This window comes from Xyrauchen texanus, chromosome 45, assembly GCF_025860055.1.
Source record: "Xyrauchen texanus isolate HMW12.3.18 chromosome 45, RBS_HiC_50CHRs, whole genome shotgun sequence".
NCBI lineage: Eukaryota > Metazoa > Chordata > Actinopteri > Cypriniformes > Catostomidae > Xyrauchen > Xyrauchen texanus.
This window is the reverse complement of record NC_068320.1, coordinates 19,641,657-19,659,821: the sequence shown is the minus strand read 5'-3', so window position 1 is coordinate 19,659,821 and position 18,165 is coordinate 19,641,657. Positions and strand designations below refer to the sequence as shown.

The window sequence follows — 18,165 nt, the reverse complement described above, 5'->3', positions numbered from 1 at the left end:
TTTGGTCTATTTACAAGAGACACACAGCAGAATAGACCTCACATATTGGGCTAATCTGTGAGATAAAAAACAGTAGACATAAAAAGAAAATGTAAAGGAATAGTCTACCCCAAAACGGGAGTGTTAAGCACCAAAATTAAAACAAGAACCAGAAAATCATAAAAATGGTCCATATGAATAATATTTTAGTATGTTAATAACACAATTGCTAGCATAGGGTTACAAAAGAATAGTGTAGCTTACTAGTAGCACCTAATGAACATGCACACAAAAAATAATAATTCAAGAGCAAATAGTTTTCCTAAAAATGTTTGTCCACGTATGTGGACAGTGGGACTAAGTTATAGAAAGTCTTATATTTTTTTTATTAACTTGTTTATTATGTTTCCAGGAGTGTTGGCTATTCTTGTTTTTAATGTTACAGACATTTCATCAAAAATGTGTTTAATTCATTCTGATTCACAGTAATGGCCAGCATCATCCAATCACTGCCAACCATGTTAAAATAAAATGATACATTATAAATTCTGAATCTACTGTGTGTACTAATTACCATAGTCCCACATGGATACAGCGCACATATCGCTTGGACCACAAGCTTTCAAGATATTGTGCAAAAATGTGCCTTCTGTGTTGTACGAAGAAAGCAAAGTCTACAGATTTTGAACAATATGAGGGTGAGCAAACAATGACACAATTATCTTTTTTTAGGTATTCCTTTAAACCAATTTGCTTAGCCATGTACAGTAATTTGCAACCCCACTCTATTCTATGGGTCATGCTCAGTGTGTTAAAAGGGCAATCAGGCCATAACAGTTACTATTTCAGGTCAGACAGAGACGCCCAGGAAGTAAGACCAACACCCATGTGTTTATCTCCCTCTGTACAGAACCCAAAACATTTCCCCTCCACCATTCATAACAATTGCACATGACATGACAGGAGCTTTGTCACTGCTCTGATCTAACGTTTCCTATTGACTGGTTATAACAGGGCCTCTCTGGGCCCACACTGAGTAAATTAATGGAGCATTAGTAGATGCCCATGAGTGGAGGTCACAGAAGGTCACAGTTCATGAAACTACAATTGAAAGGTTTTGTATTTTATGGCACTGGAAAGTAAACATGATTTTCCAAGGCTAAAACAAGAGCTTTGATGTCTGGTTGTCATGGTTAATGGCTTGGTGAATGTGGTCTGCAATGACAGTGTCAGAGTTGGCCTTCGCAGTCCAAAATCGGCAAAGCAAACTGCGCACCAGCTGCGTTTACACTTGGCTTTCCCAGACAAATTTACCCATTGGTTTTCTCCCAATGTATCTGCCAAACTTCATATACCTGTTGACATGCATGCAATGCAGACTTCTCAAAATAACGTATAAATTACAACATTGTAACAGTGTAAAGTATGACATTTTAAAGAAATAGATCCATGTATAATGTACATGGAGTAAATGCAGTAAATATCTGGCAACAATTATATCATAAAATGTGCTTCCTTTACTAAGATCACGCTAAAAACACTGTTTTCAGGTTGGTCCTGATAATGTGCACGCACAAAAAAAGCTCAGGATGTAGGACTTAAAACTTTCTGTATGATCTCAGACACATGGACAAAAAGGATACGTCCATTATAGTGGACAAAATTATTCATGGGCTAGTCTTGTGCCTGCCCAGCCCTCTCTATTGGGTCCCTCTCCGCTCTTTAAGATAAACTCGAAAATCTCAAACTTGCCCTTGAGTCTCAAAATTTGAGAGCATCTCTACACGCGCAACACCAGCAGCAGTGTGAGCAAAGAGAGCACAGCACGTCTCCGGCTCACTCTAGAGGACTCCGTGTTTTCAATAGAGCACAATCCGCGCAGCCAAGGAAACACACCAAAACTTTGCCCCCCAAATCCCCGGACCTCGAGGGTGGGGTAAACACGCAGAGAAGAAGAAGAACAGCTAACAAAAGCACTCTTTTTTGGCTTTAAGATTTAAAATAAAAGAAATATCAGCCTCAAAATCATTTAGTTCTGATACAAACTCAAGAAGATAAGCGGAACCGATCGGCATCTCCACATTAATCTACGGCGATTGAACGCGGAGAATCAACTTAAAAGACTGAAATGGCAATCACATGGACAATCATTGTATTAGGTGAGTTTGTTTGAATATAGACCTACATTAATGATCGTAAACCTAATAGTCATATTTGTCAATACTGGAAATAGCATTAACGTTTAACCGATACAGATGAAGCGGATCGTTTGAAAAAAACAGTTCGTGATTTTAGAACGTGTTCAAATATTTAAATTTGTTCTCTCAGTCCACCGTCATAATTTAAAACGTTTAATGGAACGTTTTCCTTTAGCACCTATAAATATATTTCAAATATGTTCCAAAGGAAAAAAATAAAAAATACCTTAAAATTGTATTTACATGTATTCACTTAGAGACACTTTTTAATAACTTTAATAAATCACCAACAAACATTAATGCATTAATAGCATTACGTAGGTTAATTAAATGCATTGGTAACACTTTATAATAAGGTTCCATTTGTTACATTAACATATAAAGATATTTAAAATATTTTTTTATATATTTTGTTAAAAGTAACATAAAAATATATTTAAAATATTTTCCAAAATATTTTTTTTATATTTGGTTAACATTATTTAAAATATTTTCCAGAAGGGAAAAAAAAGACTTTAAAATTGTATTTACATTTATAAACTTAGAGACACATTTTAATAACTTACTTAATAAATCACTAACAAACATTAATGTTGAGTTAAGCATTATGTAGGTTAATTACAAGCATTGGTAACACTTTACAATAAGGTTTCATTTGTTATCATTAGTTACTAACAATGAAGAACAATTTTATCTTTGTTAATGCTAATTTTAATATATTTTTTAAAATCAAAAGATGTATATGCTAAAATTAGTGCACTTTGAACTAACAATAACAATAACACTGAACAATAGTATTTTTATTACCTAACATTAACAAAGATTAATAAATGCTGTAAAAAATATATTGTTCATTGATACCTAATGCATTGAATCTTATTGTAAAATGTTGCCAAAGTATTTACATATACATATGACATCTGCTGATAATGTGCATATTGTGTTTGCTATTGATTTTAATGTTGTTATCAAGTGTTACCCTCTTAAATGTTGCTTTCAGCAATAGCAAATAATCTCAAAGGGACTGACTGACCTCATGTGTAGGGGGAGATATTTAGTTAAAGTGGCAGAAAATTCTCCAAACAGCTCTGGGAAGTGCAGCATCTGTGCCACTCAACATTTTTGTCAGCTGCTTTGCTGTAATAAAAACAATGACACAATTACACAAAGTGCATCTCAGACTAGCTAAGAGGGATGAGAGGGAGGACTGTTATTCTTAAATTATCAGCATGGTGCACCTGCCTGTCCGAACTGACATCATTAGAACAGCTGCCCTGTTTTGTTTATCCAACCTTGTAAAAACCATTTCATAAGCATTGCTGACTATACTTTGTCCTTGTCAGCCTTTTCTAAGCAATCTCATTAGTTATTTTTAAGTGTGTTCAGTGCTTTTATTGTTTACGGGATGTTCTTAATCACAGGCTTTCTGAATTTAGAGGGCTAGTTCACCCCCAAAAAGTTCTGTCAATATTTATTCACCCTAAATGTTGTTTCAAAACCTGTATGACTTTCTGTTATGAAACAGAAAAGTCAAGTCATAAGGCGATACAATGCAGAATGACAGCCCCAATCACAGTTCACTTGTATGGAAAAAGATGAATTGTTTATTTTGGGTGAACAATGAATCTGATGAAAGGGAAATTGGTGAAGTCCAGAGTAAGTTCATCCAGTGTTGACAAATGCAACTTTTGACGGCTTCCTTGTGTTACGGAAGGTTTCCCCATCCTCAAGAGCCTTCACTTTTAAAACAGCTAAGCCAAATTGATTTCAACAAAGTATCCTGGTAGTCTGGATGCGGCCTGACAGGGCTGTCTCACTCAAGTCTTGGGAACATGCAGAACAATGGGTAGGAAAGTGTTCTGTCAACATCCCTGTTCCCATGGAAGGTGTGGCACTAACTTCCTCTCTCCTCTTGTCTGCTCCTCTCGCTCACTTTTTCTACATCTCTCGCCCAAGAAATTCAACTCTTTCTCATAGATCTGCCATAAACAGCCAATTAAATGTTTGAATACACTTGACTGAATTCCAGATCTAATGTTTATGCTAAAATAACTTGTGCACTAAATCATGCCTACATATGAATTTCTTCACATTTTGTAATTTCATTATAAAATCATAATTAAAAACATATTTCTTTAAATGGATAACCTGGAGCCCATAGTATAAGGTCCCAAGTCTCTAAAAACCTGAGGTATTCGTTTAAGTACCAAAAGTGAGTCATTAGAGTACCTAGGTATGTAAGAGGGTCTTTTTTTTTTCTTTTCTTTTTAGTTTTTTTGCACTTCCATTAATTATATATTTTTTTATTATTTCATATTAGTTTACTATCACAGGACATCTATTTCTTTTTTTATTACAAGATAAATGAGTACTATATTTCTACTTGTAAATACTATATCACATTGTTTATCTGTGCAACAATGGTGAATCAGCAGTATCCCATATGCATGAACACATACATAATATACGTGCTATTTCTTTCTCAAAGTAGTGCTGTTGTTACAGAGATTAACTTGATTTACGTTTGACGTTGCGCTTTGATGAAGAAGCAACATAGAAGTAAACTATAGCAAGAAAAACACATAAACATTATGAAATGACTGTTGTCATTTGGGTGTACTACTGAAAGTATGTAAATGATTTAGAGTCAATAAGTGCCTCAGAAAATACTAGTTTAGCTTATGTGTATGATATGTGTTATGTGTAGCTCAATATGTTTGAGCAGACAGTTAACTGCGTCTTCCGAAATTTCAGTGTGAAATTAATCCTGTACTAGATTTGTTGCATTAGCTCTTTGATATATGACAAATAAAACATCAAAATCTATTTTATTATTTTCTAGAAAATATTTTTTTTTACTATATGGGCATTTTGTAGATCCATTTCTGATAGATATAAGTGATTTGGTGAAATTCCCATGCATTATAGGTTTAATAAGCATCTCAGGTAGCACTTCATAAAGTGGTTTAAGAGAACACCGCATAGTAAAATATAAGTACTACATAATTCACATACTTCCATTTTTGTCATTTCATAGTTTTATGCCTTCACTATTATTCTAAAATGTGGAAAATAGCATTAATAAAGAATAAGCGTGTCCAAACTTTTAACTTGTAATGTAAATCAAAGAAACAGGGATTGCTTTGAATTGAAATAAGAGTAAGGGAAGGGGTGGGGGAGGAAGGGTTTTAGGGTGTGTTTTAATACTTTTAAAATCTTAGTATGGCACCAAGCAGAAATGTAATTCCCTGCTCATCGTGGGAGTATCGTGGGAGTGTTGTGAGAGAAAAAGAGATGGGAAAGAAAGCAAAAGATTCCAAAGATGACCCCTGTCATTCCCTCCCCTCTTCCTTTGCTCTGCTTATTATGTATAATGTCTGCAACTGGCACCACCATGGTCCTCTACTCCCTTCTCTAAGACAACCTTAACCCGGGCCTCCCCTTTCTACACACAAATCCTTCATTTCATCACAAGCGTACTTCGCACCTTTTAACAGTTTGTTTTCAAAGAAGAAGAAAAAAAAAACCCATCCAAAACATAAGCGCTTCACTTTGTGTCAGATATCAGATATACCTCACACTTTGAGACTACACCATTTACATGCCAAAGAGCCCAATTTCAATTTTAATGTTAAATGTGGCCCATATTAGACACTGGTCAAAACAAGTAATGTTCCAAAACTGCTCAGCATGCAAGAAACATCCTAACCTGGTATGTTCATCAGCAGTGCTAGCAAAGCTTAAGTCCAGCTATGAGTAAAAATGGCACATCAATTAAAATATGATGGTGAGAAGGTAAAAAAGCAACAAAAAAAAAAAAACATTAGTGACCATTAGTATCAAAGAAATTATGCACCCAAACATTTTGTGCTGACCTGTGTCATGTGAATGTAGCCTGACTAATACGCAGTCTCTATAAGTTCTAAAACAAATCTATAAGTACAGCATAATAATGTTTATTAGTGTGTCTTGAGGAATGCATTTGAGTCAGGCACACAAATGCCTGCTGACCTTTTCCGGACTCTTTCCAGCTCTCACAACTCCTCCCTTTCTCCTGTCATTCTTTAATTCATTGTGAGCATTTTATATTCACAGTCCTTCTCCACACCTCAATAGAGGGGGTTAGTTTTTACTCAGCTTCATAAAGGAGCTCCCCCATCTTACTTGCCCCCTTCCCATTGGCCGATGGTCTGTTCAATTACCCCTGAATAGGACACCATCACTAGAAGAGGGGCAGGAGGGAAAGGGTGAGGTTGGGAACAAAAGAGGTCCTGGACACGGCTGGGGGGCTAGACTGAGAGTGTGCCTTCGTATTAAAATAAATGTATACAATATATTACAACATTATTAATCCCAAAGGGGCAATTTACTGTGAAATTTCACACAATCACAATTGAAGCAAAATTTAAAATTTAGATCTTGGTATTTTAAGAATCAATATTTTTACATAAGAGACAACATTTGTGCAAAGACAAGAGGACTTTTTTTAATTTTTTTTTTAATAAATTATCCTAATGCAGAAACAACTAAATGTGACATATTTTCAAGGACTACAAGAAAACACTCATTTTAACACTTCAAAGAGATTTGGTGTGAGAACAAAAGAGAGAAATAAAGTATTTTAGTCTACAGATGTAGCAAACCCAATGTACAGTACAAATGTCTCAGCCGTTCAGATAAGCCGTACCACCATGTACTCAAGAGAGGTGAGCTCCTGTTATCTGGGATTCTTGAAATGGTACCTCCAGAGTCCCAGTGGGAGCATGGTAGCACAGATATAAGGGTATATTATGTGCCTCTGTGTGGGGGTAACCATGCATACTGAGTATCTTATCCAAGCAGGAGGACTTTTGCAGCAGGAAGATGTATGGGGATGTGAAATATCTGTATCTTATCCAAACAGTCCCTATACTGATAGGTGATAGTATTAGGACCAGCAGCCTTGTCAGTGGGTAATAACCAGACCACAGTTGGCAGCAGGGTCAATGAGGGTCAATCCTAATGATGAAACCATTGGAAACCACAGGGAGATGGATGATAGGAAGAATGACACGAGTAACACAACACACCATCTCACAACAAGTCTTTCTGAACGCTATCCTGTCACTGATCCATTTTTATTGACGTTTGGTTCTAAGTACAATATTTTTCCAAGTAGTTCTTAAAATCCAGGACCAAAAGGTCTAAGCTAAGTTAAATAGCTAGGAACTAGAGTTGCTGATTAGCAATGGACATATTTTCGGAGACGCAAAGCTGCATGATAAGATGGTGATTAGACAGAGGGCTAAATAAAAGACACCACTGGCCCACCAACCAAAATAAACAGCCTCTTTTGTCACTACATCCCATCCTGATGGCAACAATGCCCTGTTGCTACAACAACCACAACTGATTGCTGTGAAAACCCATTGGGTCAACTTTTACAAGATCTTCATCCTGGGTGGCCACTGAAGAGTTACGATAAAAGACCAGCGATTGGCAATGGAAATTAATTGCACAAAAATGTAGGAGTTTAGGTCACTTATTACATAAAGTCTTGGACTGATCAATCTTAACAGTCATAATGGTATCTGAAGTCAACCAATGATGTTTTATCTGTATATGAGTGTTTTTTTTAAGAATTCTACTTACTGTCATAAATAATGATGCTATTACAAAGCTATCATTTTTTAAGTTAAATAACCTCAACAATTTCTGTCTAAAATAAAAAGCCATTGGTAACAGTAGCTTCAAATGAATACTGGATTGTTTTCTTTCTTGCGCTTGACGTTATTAGCTTTGACACAGTGCTGCTGTGGATATTCAATTATTATGTAACAACTCCTAGTTTGCCAATTAATGTTTGCGGATGAGATATTTGTAAAATGGTGAAAGAGCATGACTCGGAGCAAACACAAAACCTGTAAGCTAACATTCATTCAATGAGCAAACTTATAATTATGAACTTGAGAGCCATATGCCAAGGAAAGGCTATTGTTTTAAGCCTCCAGAGACCATGAAGCAGATTTGGACACCATTGTTTTAGGCATCTACGGTTCCACCCATAAGAGTAGGTGTGTTACTTCCTAAGTTATTGTATAGAGTGTCCTGTTCAAGTTCACTAAAAACAGAGATGTACTCCCACTGAAATGTGACATCAAGACATATTAATAGCAATAAGAAGAGCACAAATAAATAAAAATAAAATCATACACTTACAAAATTTGCCAAGCTGGTTGTTAATAATAATGTACTGTTCATCGTTACTGTTCTTATAGACTAATCAAATTATTTGACTATTTGCAAGGCAATCAGGAACAAACTTAATTACGATAATACACTGAGATAGAGGGAAATTGCTCCACATACAGTAAATTGATTGGTAATAAAACACACAAAGGGACAAAAAGTGGATTAAAGTACATGAACCCACATTTATCCAAAGCAAATTTGTAAACATAGTACTGCCAATATACTGTATATAATTAAATAGAGCCATTCAGGCCAGTCAACAATGTAAACAATAATAATAATATGTGACTTCATTGTGACTCCGGCTTCCTCCCACCATCCAAAAGACATGCAGGCTAGGTTAACTGGTGTCTCCAAACAAAATTGCCCTAGGTGTGGATGTGGATGTGGAGGTGAGTGTGAGTGTATGTCTGTCTATGTGTGGCCCTGCGATGGACTGGCGACCTGTCCAGGGTGTCCCCCGCCTTTCGCCCAATGTTAGCTGGGATAGGCTCCAGCCCCCCGCGACCCTGTACACAGGATAAGCGGTTGACGATGGATGGATGGATGGATGGACTTCATTGTGATAATGATGATGCAGTAATACAGGAGTTAGGACTGAAGAGAGTATTTAAGAATTCAGATTTGCCTCAAGATGTTTGGCAATTGAGAATAAATTGGTGGAACAAACTAGAAATATTTCAGTTCAATTGATTGCTGCAGCATTGCACTGGCTGGTTGTACTCATTTCCAACTTATCTGCACAGAAGCTTTAAATATAAACTGGTTTGTACTCTTTTTTTATTTTCTTATTTTTTTTATATCGTCTTGAAAAAGTACACTCCCACTGTACCCAGACTGATCTTGCTCGGCAAGGTGAATTCAGTAGGTATCTCAAATTAAATAGGTCTGTGTTTACTGAAATTGGAACCACTGCCCCCAGTGGCCAAAGCAAGAAGTAATGTTGAACATATAGGCAGTGTGAGCTCCAGTTTTCGGGCAAGATGTTCACAGAATGGCACCAAAATCAAGGACTTTTTCAAATCAACAGGAATGCATCTTTTATGAACCCTATGCACCCAAAACCTAACCACCAGTTGAGTTAAAATTTATTTTTAGAGGGAAAACACAACCTCCGAATCGCACTCATCAATTATGTGAACGTGATTACTTCCTGGTTTCCATGGGATCCTAACGCAGGTTTCTCCCATGTCTGTAAGGCTGCTTTCACAAAATGTTATCAGTATCGCTACAAGAAAAGGTGAACACACTTGTCAGTATCTCAGCAGAATAGGGTCAATGTCAGTGTATTGGAACATCCAGTAGCAACATTTTGTGTTGTGATCATGTTGGTGTGCCTTTAGTGCATCACATGCTGCATGGAGAGTCTGTCAACACAATCAGACAGAAATTATCAGATGTTAAATTTATAGATCAGTATATCCTGCTTATGCTCCTTTCCTAACTAGTCACTCTCTGTTTTCCTCACAGGTGCCCTCCTGCATGGCATGCACTCTGATGCTTCACACAACACAACAGTGAATTCCAATACCCTAACCACGCAAACCACTTCAACCATCACACAACCACAAATCAATACAAATATACCATCCCAGCAACCAGCTTCTACCACACAATCCATGCAACCTTCCAGTAACAGCACACCCTCGCAATCCAGTCCTGCTGCTTCAACCCAACCTCCAGTCCAAACTCCAGTCCAATCTCCAGCCCAAACTCCAGTCCAAACTCCAGTCCAAACTCCAATCCAAACACATTCCGTCGCACCATCAGCAAGTTCAAATACCACTGGACCATCCTCTCAAGCTGCTGACTCAAGTACAACCCAAGCTCAACCTAGCTCGACTGACATATCTTTGACAAATGCAGTCTCAACAGTCTCAACTCACAATCCTGTGAATTCATTAACTACTCCTATTCCCCAAGGATTGTCCAGCTCAGGTGTAACCTCAGCTGTCCCAACACAGTCTGGCCAGAAAACAACAATAAGAGACTCATCAACGACAACTGTTCCAACCACAACTCAGAGCCTCATAACCCATAACAAATCATTGCCTCCAACAGAATCCTCTACACAGACTACAACCAGCACACAACCCAATAGTGTGACATCAAGTAAGATTTCAATTTCTTTATTACATTCTTTATGGAAAAGCAATTTCAACAGAATTAGACAAAGTGTTCAACAGAATAAGGGGCTGCTCAGACTAATGCATTCTTGCGGCAAAAAGCTAGATGTAGCACAACAAATATAACAGAACGCATTTAAAATTGTATGCACTTTTTCATGTGACAGTGTCTAAAAAATGAAATTGCATGAAACGGTCCTTACTCAGTTATCATTCACTCACGTTGTTACAAACCCATATTTATTCTTCCATGGAACACGAGGCATTTTCAAGAATGTTCATGTTGCTATTGTCAAACAACTAAAGCATATCAGAAAGAGCAGCGTGAACAGTATCTCCTTTAATATTCCATTGACGAAAGAAAAACATACACATTTGGAACAACTTAATGTAAAATGAATTATGACAATGATTATTTTTTGTGTGACGTACTCCTTTAAAAAGATTGTCCTTTTAAATGTTCCTTCTCAGATGCAGAAAAACTGAACACAACAACACCAGATTCCACATCTGCCATCTCTCTGAGACATCAGACATCGGAAATACCAACAACCGCTCATCCAATCACATTAGGATCGACTTCAGGTCAGCTCGGACCTGACGATGTCTCCACGACTAGCATCTCTATTACCAAAACAGAGGATATGACTCAAAGAATACCTGATCCTGTAATACACTAGTATTTATTCTTTACATACTTGTTTTTCATTCTTCATGCTGATATTGAAATCAATATTTCTGTTTTGTCCTCAGCAGCGCAAATTTGATATGAGTAATGCAACTGAGGTGAGAATTCTTGAAATTTCAATACATTTTAAACACACTGTTTTTAACAACATTCCTTCTACAAAAAGCCAATATTAAATTCAAACATACTAATATATATATATATATATATATATATATATATATATATATATATATATATATATATATATATATACACTTTGTTCTCGAATATGACATTATTGATGTACAAGTTGACCCAAAATGTTCCAAATTCTTTCAGAGGCAACAGTATATGATTATTTTAGTTAGAATTTATAAAGAGATTCTCTTTAAAACGATCAGAATATGCATCCAAACATGAACTGCTACCGTGTTAATATTTGTTCTGATAATTGGACAGGGGGACATCCTGTTTGAAGCCTGTAAAGCCTTGGGTCCAAACATGAAAGGACAGTGCTCTGTGAGCTATAAGATAGAAGACAAAAAAATAACTGCAACTTTTACAATAGACGGTAAGAGAAATTTGATATCTTGCAAACATTTCTGGAAGGTTTCCAAACCATGTTTTGGAGGCCCCCAACACTACACATTTTGGCCTACATGCGAAAAGGCAAACATTATGCCTTCAGAGGGCCTTTAGAAGGGAGAACAATCATAATAGACTTGCTCTAAGGTAATTCTAAACAAAATGTGTAAACTGTGATGTAATTTTTTGTGATGTTACCTAGAATTGAAACCCAACATTAATTATTGTTCGGGAAACTATTTGAAAACATCATTATTTTTGCAATTCAGTTAGGTGCTGCTAGCAGCTCAGAAGTTAGACACATCACCTTTAATAACACAAAAATATAGTAAACCATACTATAGTAATTCATATCTTTCTCTATTTATAGCTGACCAACTGATAAAAAAAGAAATCTACAATCCCCCAGAACAGGTAAAGGGTTTTACAGTTTTACAGTCTCAAATCTCTCAGAATGACCATTCATGCTCAAAGGCACCTCTCGTTTTCTTTGCAGAAGAAGAATATAAATGAAGAGAATACAAGCATGCAGACAGTACCAGATACGATGATTGCCATCTTGGCTTCATGTGGTGCATTGGTGCTCATTCTGTGCTGTTTTGCTGCATACTGCACCTATCACCGGAGATCCTACAGGAAAAATCAGGTAACACCCATAACAGCTCCCTCACTCACTTCCATACACATGAATCAAAACACAGTATCACATATTTGCAATGCTTTAGGCATTCAAAACCTCAAGAACGGTATAAGATGCATAGCTCATAACGATTAGTCAAAATAAGGATAGATAAATGATTCTTAAGAGATGTGTACTCTCCCAGCACTGCACATTTTGGATGTGACCAAAGAAAATGTATTTATTTTAAATGTTTATGACACATTATTCACATGTCAGATTTAACCCCCCTAGACAAATTCATTTGGATACTTTGTAAGTGTAAAGGTAAGCATTGAATCCAAAGTTTCGTACTGCCTAACATCTCAACACATTCATCCACCTTGGTAGCAACATCTGACGGAAGAGATGCAGACGGTGGAGAACGGTTACCATGACAATCCCACACTGGAGGTGATGGAGGTACAGCCGGAGATGCAAGAGAAGAAACTGGTATTGAATGGAGAATTCAACGACAGCTGGATCGTCCCCATAGATAACCTGCTGAAAGAGGACATACCTGATGAAGAAGACACACACTTGTAATGGCACTGGATAAGCTGTTATGAGTATGATACGTGCTGTTCTCACAACGAAAGATTGTGACCAGCCAGAATGTAAAAGAGCACAGATTGCTGTAAAGACTATCAAAATTACTTTCATTTGATGTCCAGATGTACATGCTGTAATTAAGTAGTTAAATGTCAAATAATTGCTAGCGATGGTGAAACGCTAAATGGTATGCAAAATGCTTCCAATTTGTCTGTGGAAAAGGGAAAATCTAGAGTTCAAATCAAGGGATCAAAGCACTGTGGCCTTTCCTTGTGCCTTAACCGGTCTATGTGTTTTTATTTCTTCAACACACTCAGATCATATCCAACACCCAGTGAACTACCTTGCTGTTTACTGCCTATTTAGGCAGCTACCTTTTAAGGAAACATCCTCACTGCAGTGAACCTCACAAGCGACTGTTGATTTCAATAGAATTGGGTGTTAGCATGTTACTAAGCTGGCGATGCAATAGTCTAACAAAACTAAAACATAGATATCAAGAACAAATATTGGGAAAATACTCAATTACTAATTAAATACATTTCTTTTACTGATACTTTTTTAGTATTGAATACAATCAACATATATTTAAAATGTATTTGAATACATGATGTAGTCTTAGAATTTGTCCAAAATGAGATCTCCTCGAAGGAAGCACTATTTTATTGGTAGGCTGCTCACTGGGTTTGAGTACAGAGCTATTTTGTTTTGGTTTCACACACAAAGACAAAAACATATATTTTTTTGCTCTTTATAAAGGGATAACTTGAGGATTATTTGTGACGTACATCTTAAGATGAATGTACATTATTGTGGCTGTATATAATGTTTATTTTCATGCATCTTACTCAATTTGTTTGCTTTCTGCTTAGGGAAGATTAACACTCATAGTAAACAAATTATACTAATTGACCAATGGATAAATCATCCTGGAAAATAAGACTACGCGCCATATTTAATCGCGCGTATAATAAAAATGGCCTCATGAATACATCCAACAAATCCATACAAGCCCTTCTGACATTCTAAACACTTTAATCCGATGAGCATATTCATTGGCACCTTAAAGAGATAGTTTACCCCAAAATGAAAATTCTCTCATTTAATGCCAAAAATAACAAAGACCACGCAAAAGTAATCTATAAGACTCCAGTGGTTAAAGTGGAAAGATAAGCCATATCTATCACTTTCAATATTTGAAATATTTAACCACAGGTGTGGTATGGATTGCTTTTATGTGATTTTTGGAGCTTCAAAGGTCTGGACCCAATTCACTTGCATTGTATGGTTCAACAGAGTGGAGATATTCTTCTAAAAAGATCTGCAGAAGAAAGGGCTGGCAAGAGGGTGAGTAAATGATGAGAGAATTTAAGATTTTGGATGAACTATCCCTTTAAAGTAGAAGTCCTGAGGCAAGACTGAATTTGATCGATTCATTATTTTCCCTCTGCTCCGTTTGTATCTTTGTGTTGGTATTATTCTAGTATGAAGAGTTGCATATTTTTAACCTGAAACGGTCCGGGGTAATCCCAATTCAAGTTCATTACGTGTATTTACAGGTATTAAATCTGCATGTGTAATTGTCGGTCTTTAATCTGTTTTTTTTTTTTTTAGTACTTTGATCACCTTATTGTTTATTTAACACTTTTAATGTTGATTTCACCAAAACATTAAGTGACTTTTGTATTTGCATGCAAAACACCAATTGTTAAGGAATTCACTGCTGCCTTCTTTTAGTTGATCTATTTCCACCAGTATTTAGGTTGAATTTATAGCTGTATCCTGTATGTGAAGTCAGTTTGCTGCGAGTGCAAACGACAGGGGTCTGATACACTGGAAGCCGCATCTCTGTCAGATCAGACGGGAACGGCCATGATTTCTTATACAAATAAAGTTTTTTATAATAAAGTGTTTTGATGAAAACTGCACTTAAGTTGACATGACGCATCAAGCAGTGTGACATGCTATACTATACATGCTATAAAAAACTAATTTGTCAAACCACAAGACATTCACATGGCAAATGCCAAAAAGCTAAAAGCTGATTTTAATAGTGGTGACACTTTATACACTTATTAAACTTAAAAGGAATATTGGGTTCAATACAAGTTAAGCTCAATCAACAGCATTTGTGGAATTATAATTATTATTTTTTTTTTTTTTTTAAATCTGTGTTGCTGTGAGGCACTGAATGGGAGTGAATGGGGGCCAATCTGTAAATGTTAAAATACTCAGCGTTTCAAAATTATAGCCACAAGACATAAACAATATGCATGTTAACATTATTTTAGCATGATAAAATTGCTTAACCTTATCCTGTATAAAGTTATAGCCAATTTTACAACTTCGTTGCCATGACAATGTAATGTAAAAAATAAAAATCATTGTAAAAACTTTTCAGATGCTGTCAATTTAGCTGAACTTGTATTGAACACAGAATATTCCTTTAATCTTGTTGTTGAAAAAAAAATAGTTGCTCATGTTATGTAAATCCCCCATTATAACATAATATTGATTGATCTATGTAAAAGATCGAGACAAGGATTTAAGAAAACCTGAACAAAATACAATCTTTATTCTTTATATACATTACATACAATGCATTTCTTTAATAGGTTCTACACATTCATGAGCCACAGTGTAGTGTTTAAATCTCGCTGTCCTTGCTCAAGAGCTGAGGGGACATGCCAATTTCCAGGAGAGACGAAAAGAGAACCTGTAATTTCATCTCTGAAATGTACACTAATAGCAAGAAAATGTATTTGGCATTGAGTGCGAGATAATTCTCCGGTTATAAGTGTTGATCCTCTTGGTATCCTCAATTTCATTTCTTTTTTTTTTTACTTCCTTCCTGGCACAAAGACAATTCTAACTACAAAAGGCAAAAATAGCCCAGAAACCCAAATCATGAACACGCAAATCATTTCCATTCCAGGAAAGAAATCAATAGCGATAAATCTTACAAATCACAAATGGGCTAATCATGGAGATGTCCATTTTTTTTCTCTCTGGTGAGTCCAAATGATAGTTCACCCAAAAATGAAAATTCTGTCATTATTTACAAACCATCATGTTGTTCCAAACCCGTATGACTTTGTTTCTTCCATGGAACACAAAAAGAGATTTTAGGTTGAATGACAGCCTCAGCCACCATTCACTTTCATTGCACAGAATTATTTTTTATTTTTTTTAAATTCCCTTTTGTGTTCCTCAGATGAAAGCATGCAATATGGGTTTAGAACTCAAGATTGAGTAAATCATGACAGGATTTGTATTTTTGGTGAATTACCCCTTTAAGTATATCTATATAGATATACATCATAATGCACAGAACCAAAACAAAAGTTAATATGGAGTTCATGGGACTGAAATATGACACTTAGGGAGGTTGGGAAACACTATAAGCAGAGTGAGGCATAGTGTACTGTCTCATGGTTTCTTAAGCCTTTGGTGTTGCATGAGTTAGGCCAAGACCACAGCAAATTTAAAACAAACTACTAGAAGATTTTCCTTAAGAGTGGAGGCAAACACTTCATCCTCATGTGCAAAGGGAGACAATACAAAACTATTGTCAAACTAATGTGACAAACAAATGGAGCGCAGGTTTTATGGGCTTTATCGGAACTTCAAACCAGTCGACATATATATATGCACAAGCTCACTTACACATTTAACCATGTGGAAGACTACCCGCCAACATGATTTTGTCTATCTAGGATTGTAAACATTCTAAAGCTCATAAGGAATGAAGGGCACACAAACGTCTCTATGGCATCATAGATGAAAATACAAGACATGAGGGCCACACACACTCAAGTTCACAAAGAAATTATAATAATATTATTAATAATAAATAGTAATATTATTAATAATAAATAGCTATGGGGCTACACAAAGTTACACATTGAAAGCTGAACAGTCTATTTAACATAGCAGTATGAACTGGTCTATATTATATTTCAGATAAAAGCAGCCACACATGGACACAAACTCAAACAAAATCAGCAATCTATGCGGCAAGGGAACTTCAATAACTCAATGGAATAATTTGATCAGCTTTTTCGGTTTTTCCGATTGTGCTATGTTGGACATAATATCTCAATACTTCCTTATACAAGTGTAATAAACTTTTATAAAATGTCTTAAATGAGTGCATATGATCTTGAAGTACTCTAGATTTTATATGAAAAGAACTGCAACTGACCAAGTGCTACCAATATTTGCCTCGCATGCACTAAGTGGAAAACATTTCTTGTGCATCTAAATGTGTACAATCCACATTTACTTTAAACATGTTTCTATATTCCTTGTAAGATTTGTGAATGACAACCTGTACTTATGGAATTCGATATCTAATCACTTTTAAAGTGACAATGATGTAATGACAGCATCCAATAGCAGCACTCAGGTTTAGATGGAAGAGAATGGACAAATGTGTCAGAACGGTTCCCATTTGATACAAAAATCAAAAATGTAAATCACCATTAACAGCCTCTGGAATCAGAAAACTGACTCTAGAGGCACCTGATCTTTGCCTCTACTCCCACCACTTTATGCATACTTGTTTGACAATAATTAAGAAAGGAAGGTGGAACAGAAAACCTGTTAATCAAAAATTGTTCATAAATCAAATCCACCTCTTTTTTACAATGCAGACTGGTCAGATTTATGACTGCGCTATATTTTAAACTGTCACAGAAAAAAAAATATAAAACTGTAATAGACTTGAAAAATCTGAATTTTTGACAGATATGAAGATTTCAACATCTATTCACTCTGAAACAACTTTTACACCAAAATCCAGCACTTCAGAGTAGAAAAGTGTATTTTTGCATTTTTGCAAATATGTCTCAGTGATGTATAAGTTGCATTAGGTCTGTAGAAGAGGAAAAACAGGTGGGCATGACACACCTCTGTTGGGAAATGTAGAAAAATAATTCAGATTTTTGAGTGATAGAAGTTTGAGAGGCTTCAGAGGGTGTGGTTTATTATGTGTGGGCGTGGCTACAGGGTGATGAGGTCAACAAGGTTACCCTTGGGCGGGGTCATATTGTCAGGGAAGAAGTTAACAAGTGTGTCGAAGAGCTGTGTGCGCTGGGCGTACGTCTGATCCACATCTGAAAATCCTGTGATTGAGAGAAGAAAAAGGGAAAAACAACCATCATA

The 18,165-nt window shown here is 36.1% G+C and overlaps 2 protein-coding genes across 4 annotated transcripts in view; one reads left to right on the top strand and one right to left on the bottom strand.

The window, feature by feature from the left end:
* Positions 1-1,713: 1,713 nt before the first annotated feature.
* On the top strand, positions 1,714-15,345 carry podxl (podocalyxin-like). 2 transcript variants are annotated; one of them, XM_052118968.1, is made up of 8 exons: positions 1,714-2,138; positions 9,879-10,520; positions 11,006-11,202; positions 11,291-11,320; positions 11,664-11,775; positions 12,160-12,203; positions 12,286-12,435; positions 12,799-15,345. In XM_052118968.1, the coding sequence occupies exons 1-8, from the start codon at positions 2,108-2,110 to the stop codon at positions 12,991-12,993; spliced, it is 1,401 nt and encodes a 466-aa protein (XP_051974928.1). In that variant the 5' UTR covers positions 1,714-2,107; the 3' UTR covers positions 12,994-15,345. The 2 variants fall into 2 exon arrangements, with proteins under 2 accessions (XP_051974928.1, XP_051974927.1); XM_052118967.1 differs by having other exon boundaries at positions 1,718-2,138; positions 11,288-11,320; positions 12,799-15,344.
* Positions 15,346-15,543: 198 nt separating this feature from the next.
* Positions 15,544-18,165, bottom strand: part of mkln1 (muskelin 1, intracellular mediator containing kelch motifs) — a 31,198-nt gene continuing 28,576 nt past the window's right edge. The window contains exons 18-19 of one of the 2 annotated variants that reach the window (XM_052118861.1): positions 18,033-18,125; positions 15,544-17,912 (exon numbers count right to left, since the gene is read on the bottom strand). In XM_052118861.1, coding sequence (XP_051974821.1) covers positions 17,788-17,912; positions 18,033-18,125 — 218 coding nt within the window. In that variant the 3' untranslated portion in view covers positions 15,544-17,787. Of the gene's footprint in view, positions 18,126-18,165 lie in introns of both variants that reach the window. The other variant, XM_052118862.1, reaches the window with a different exon arrangement.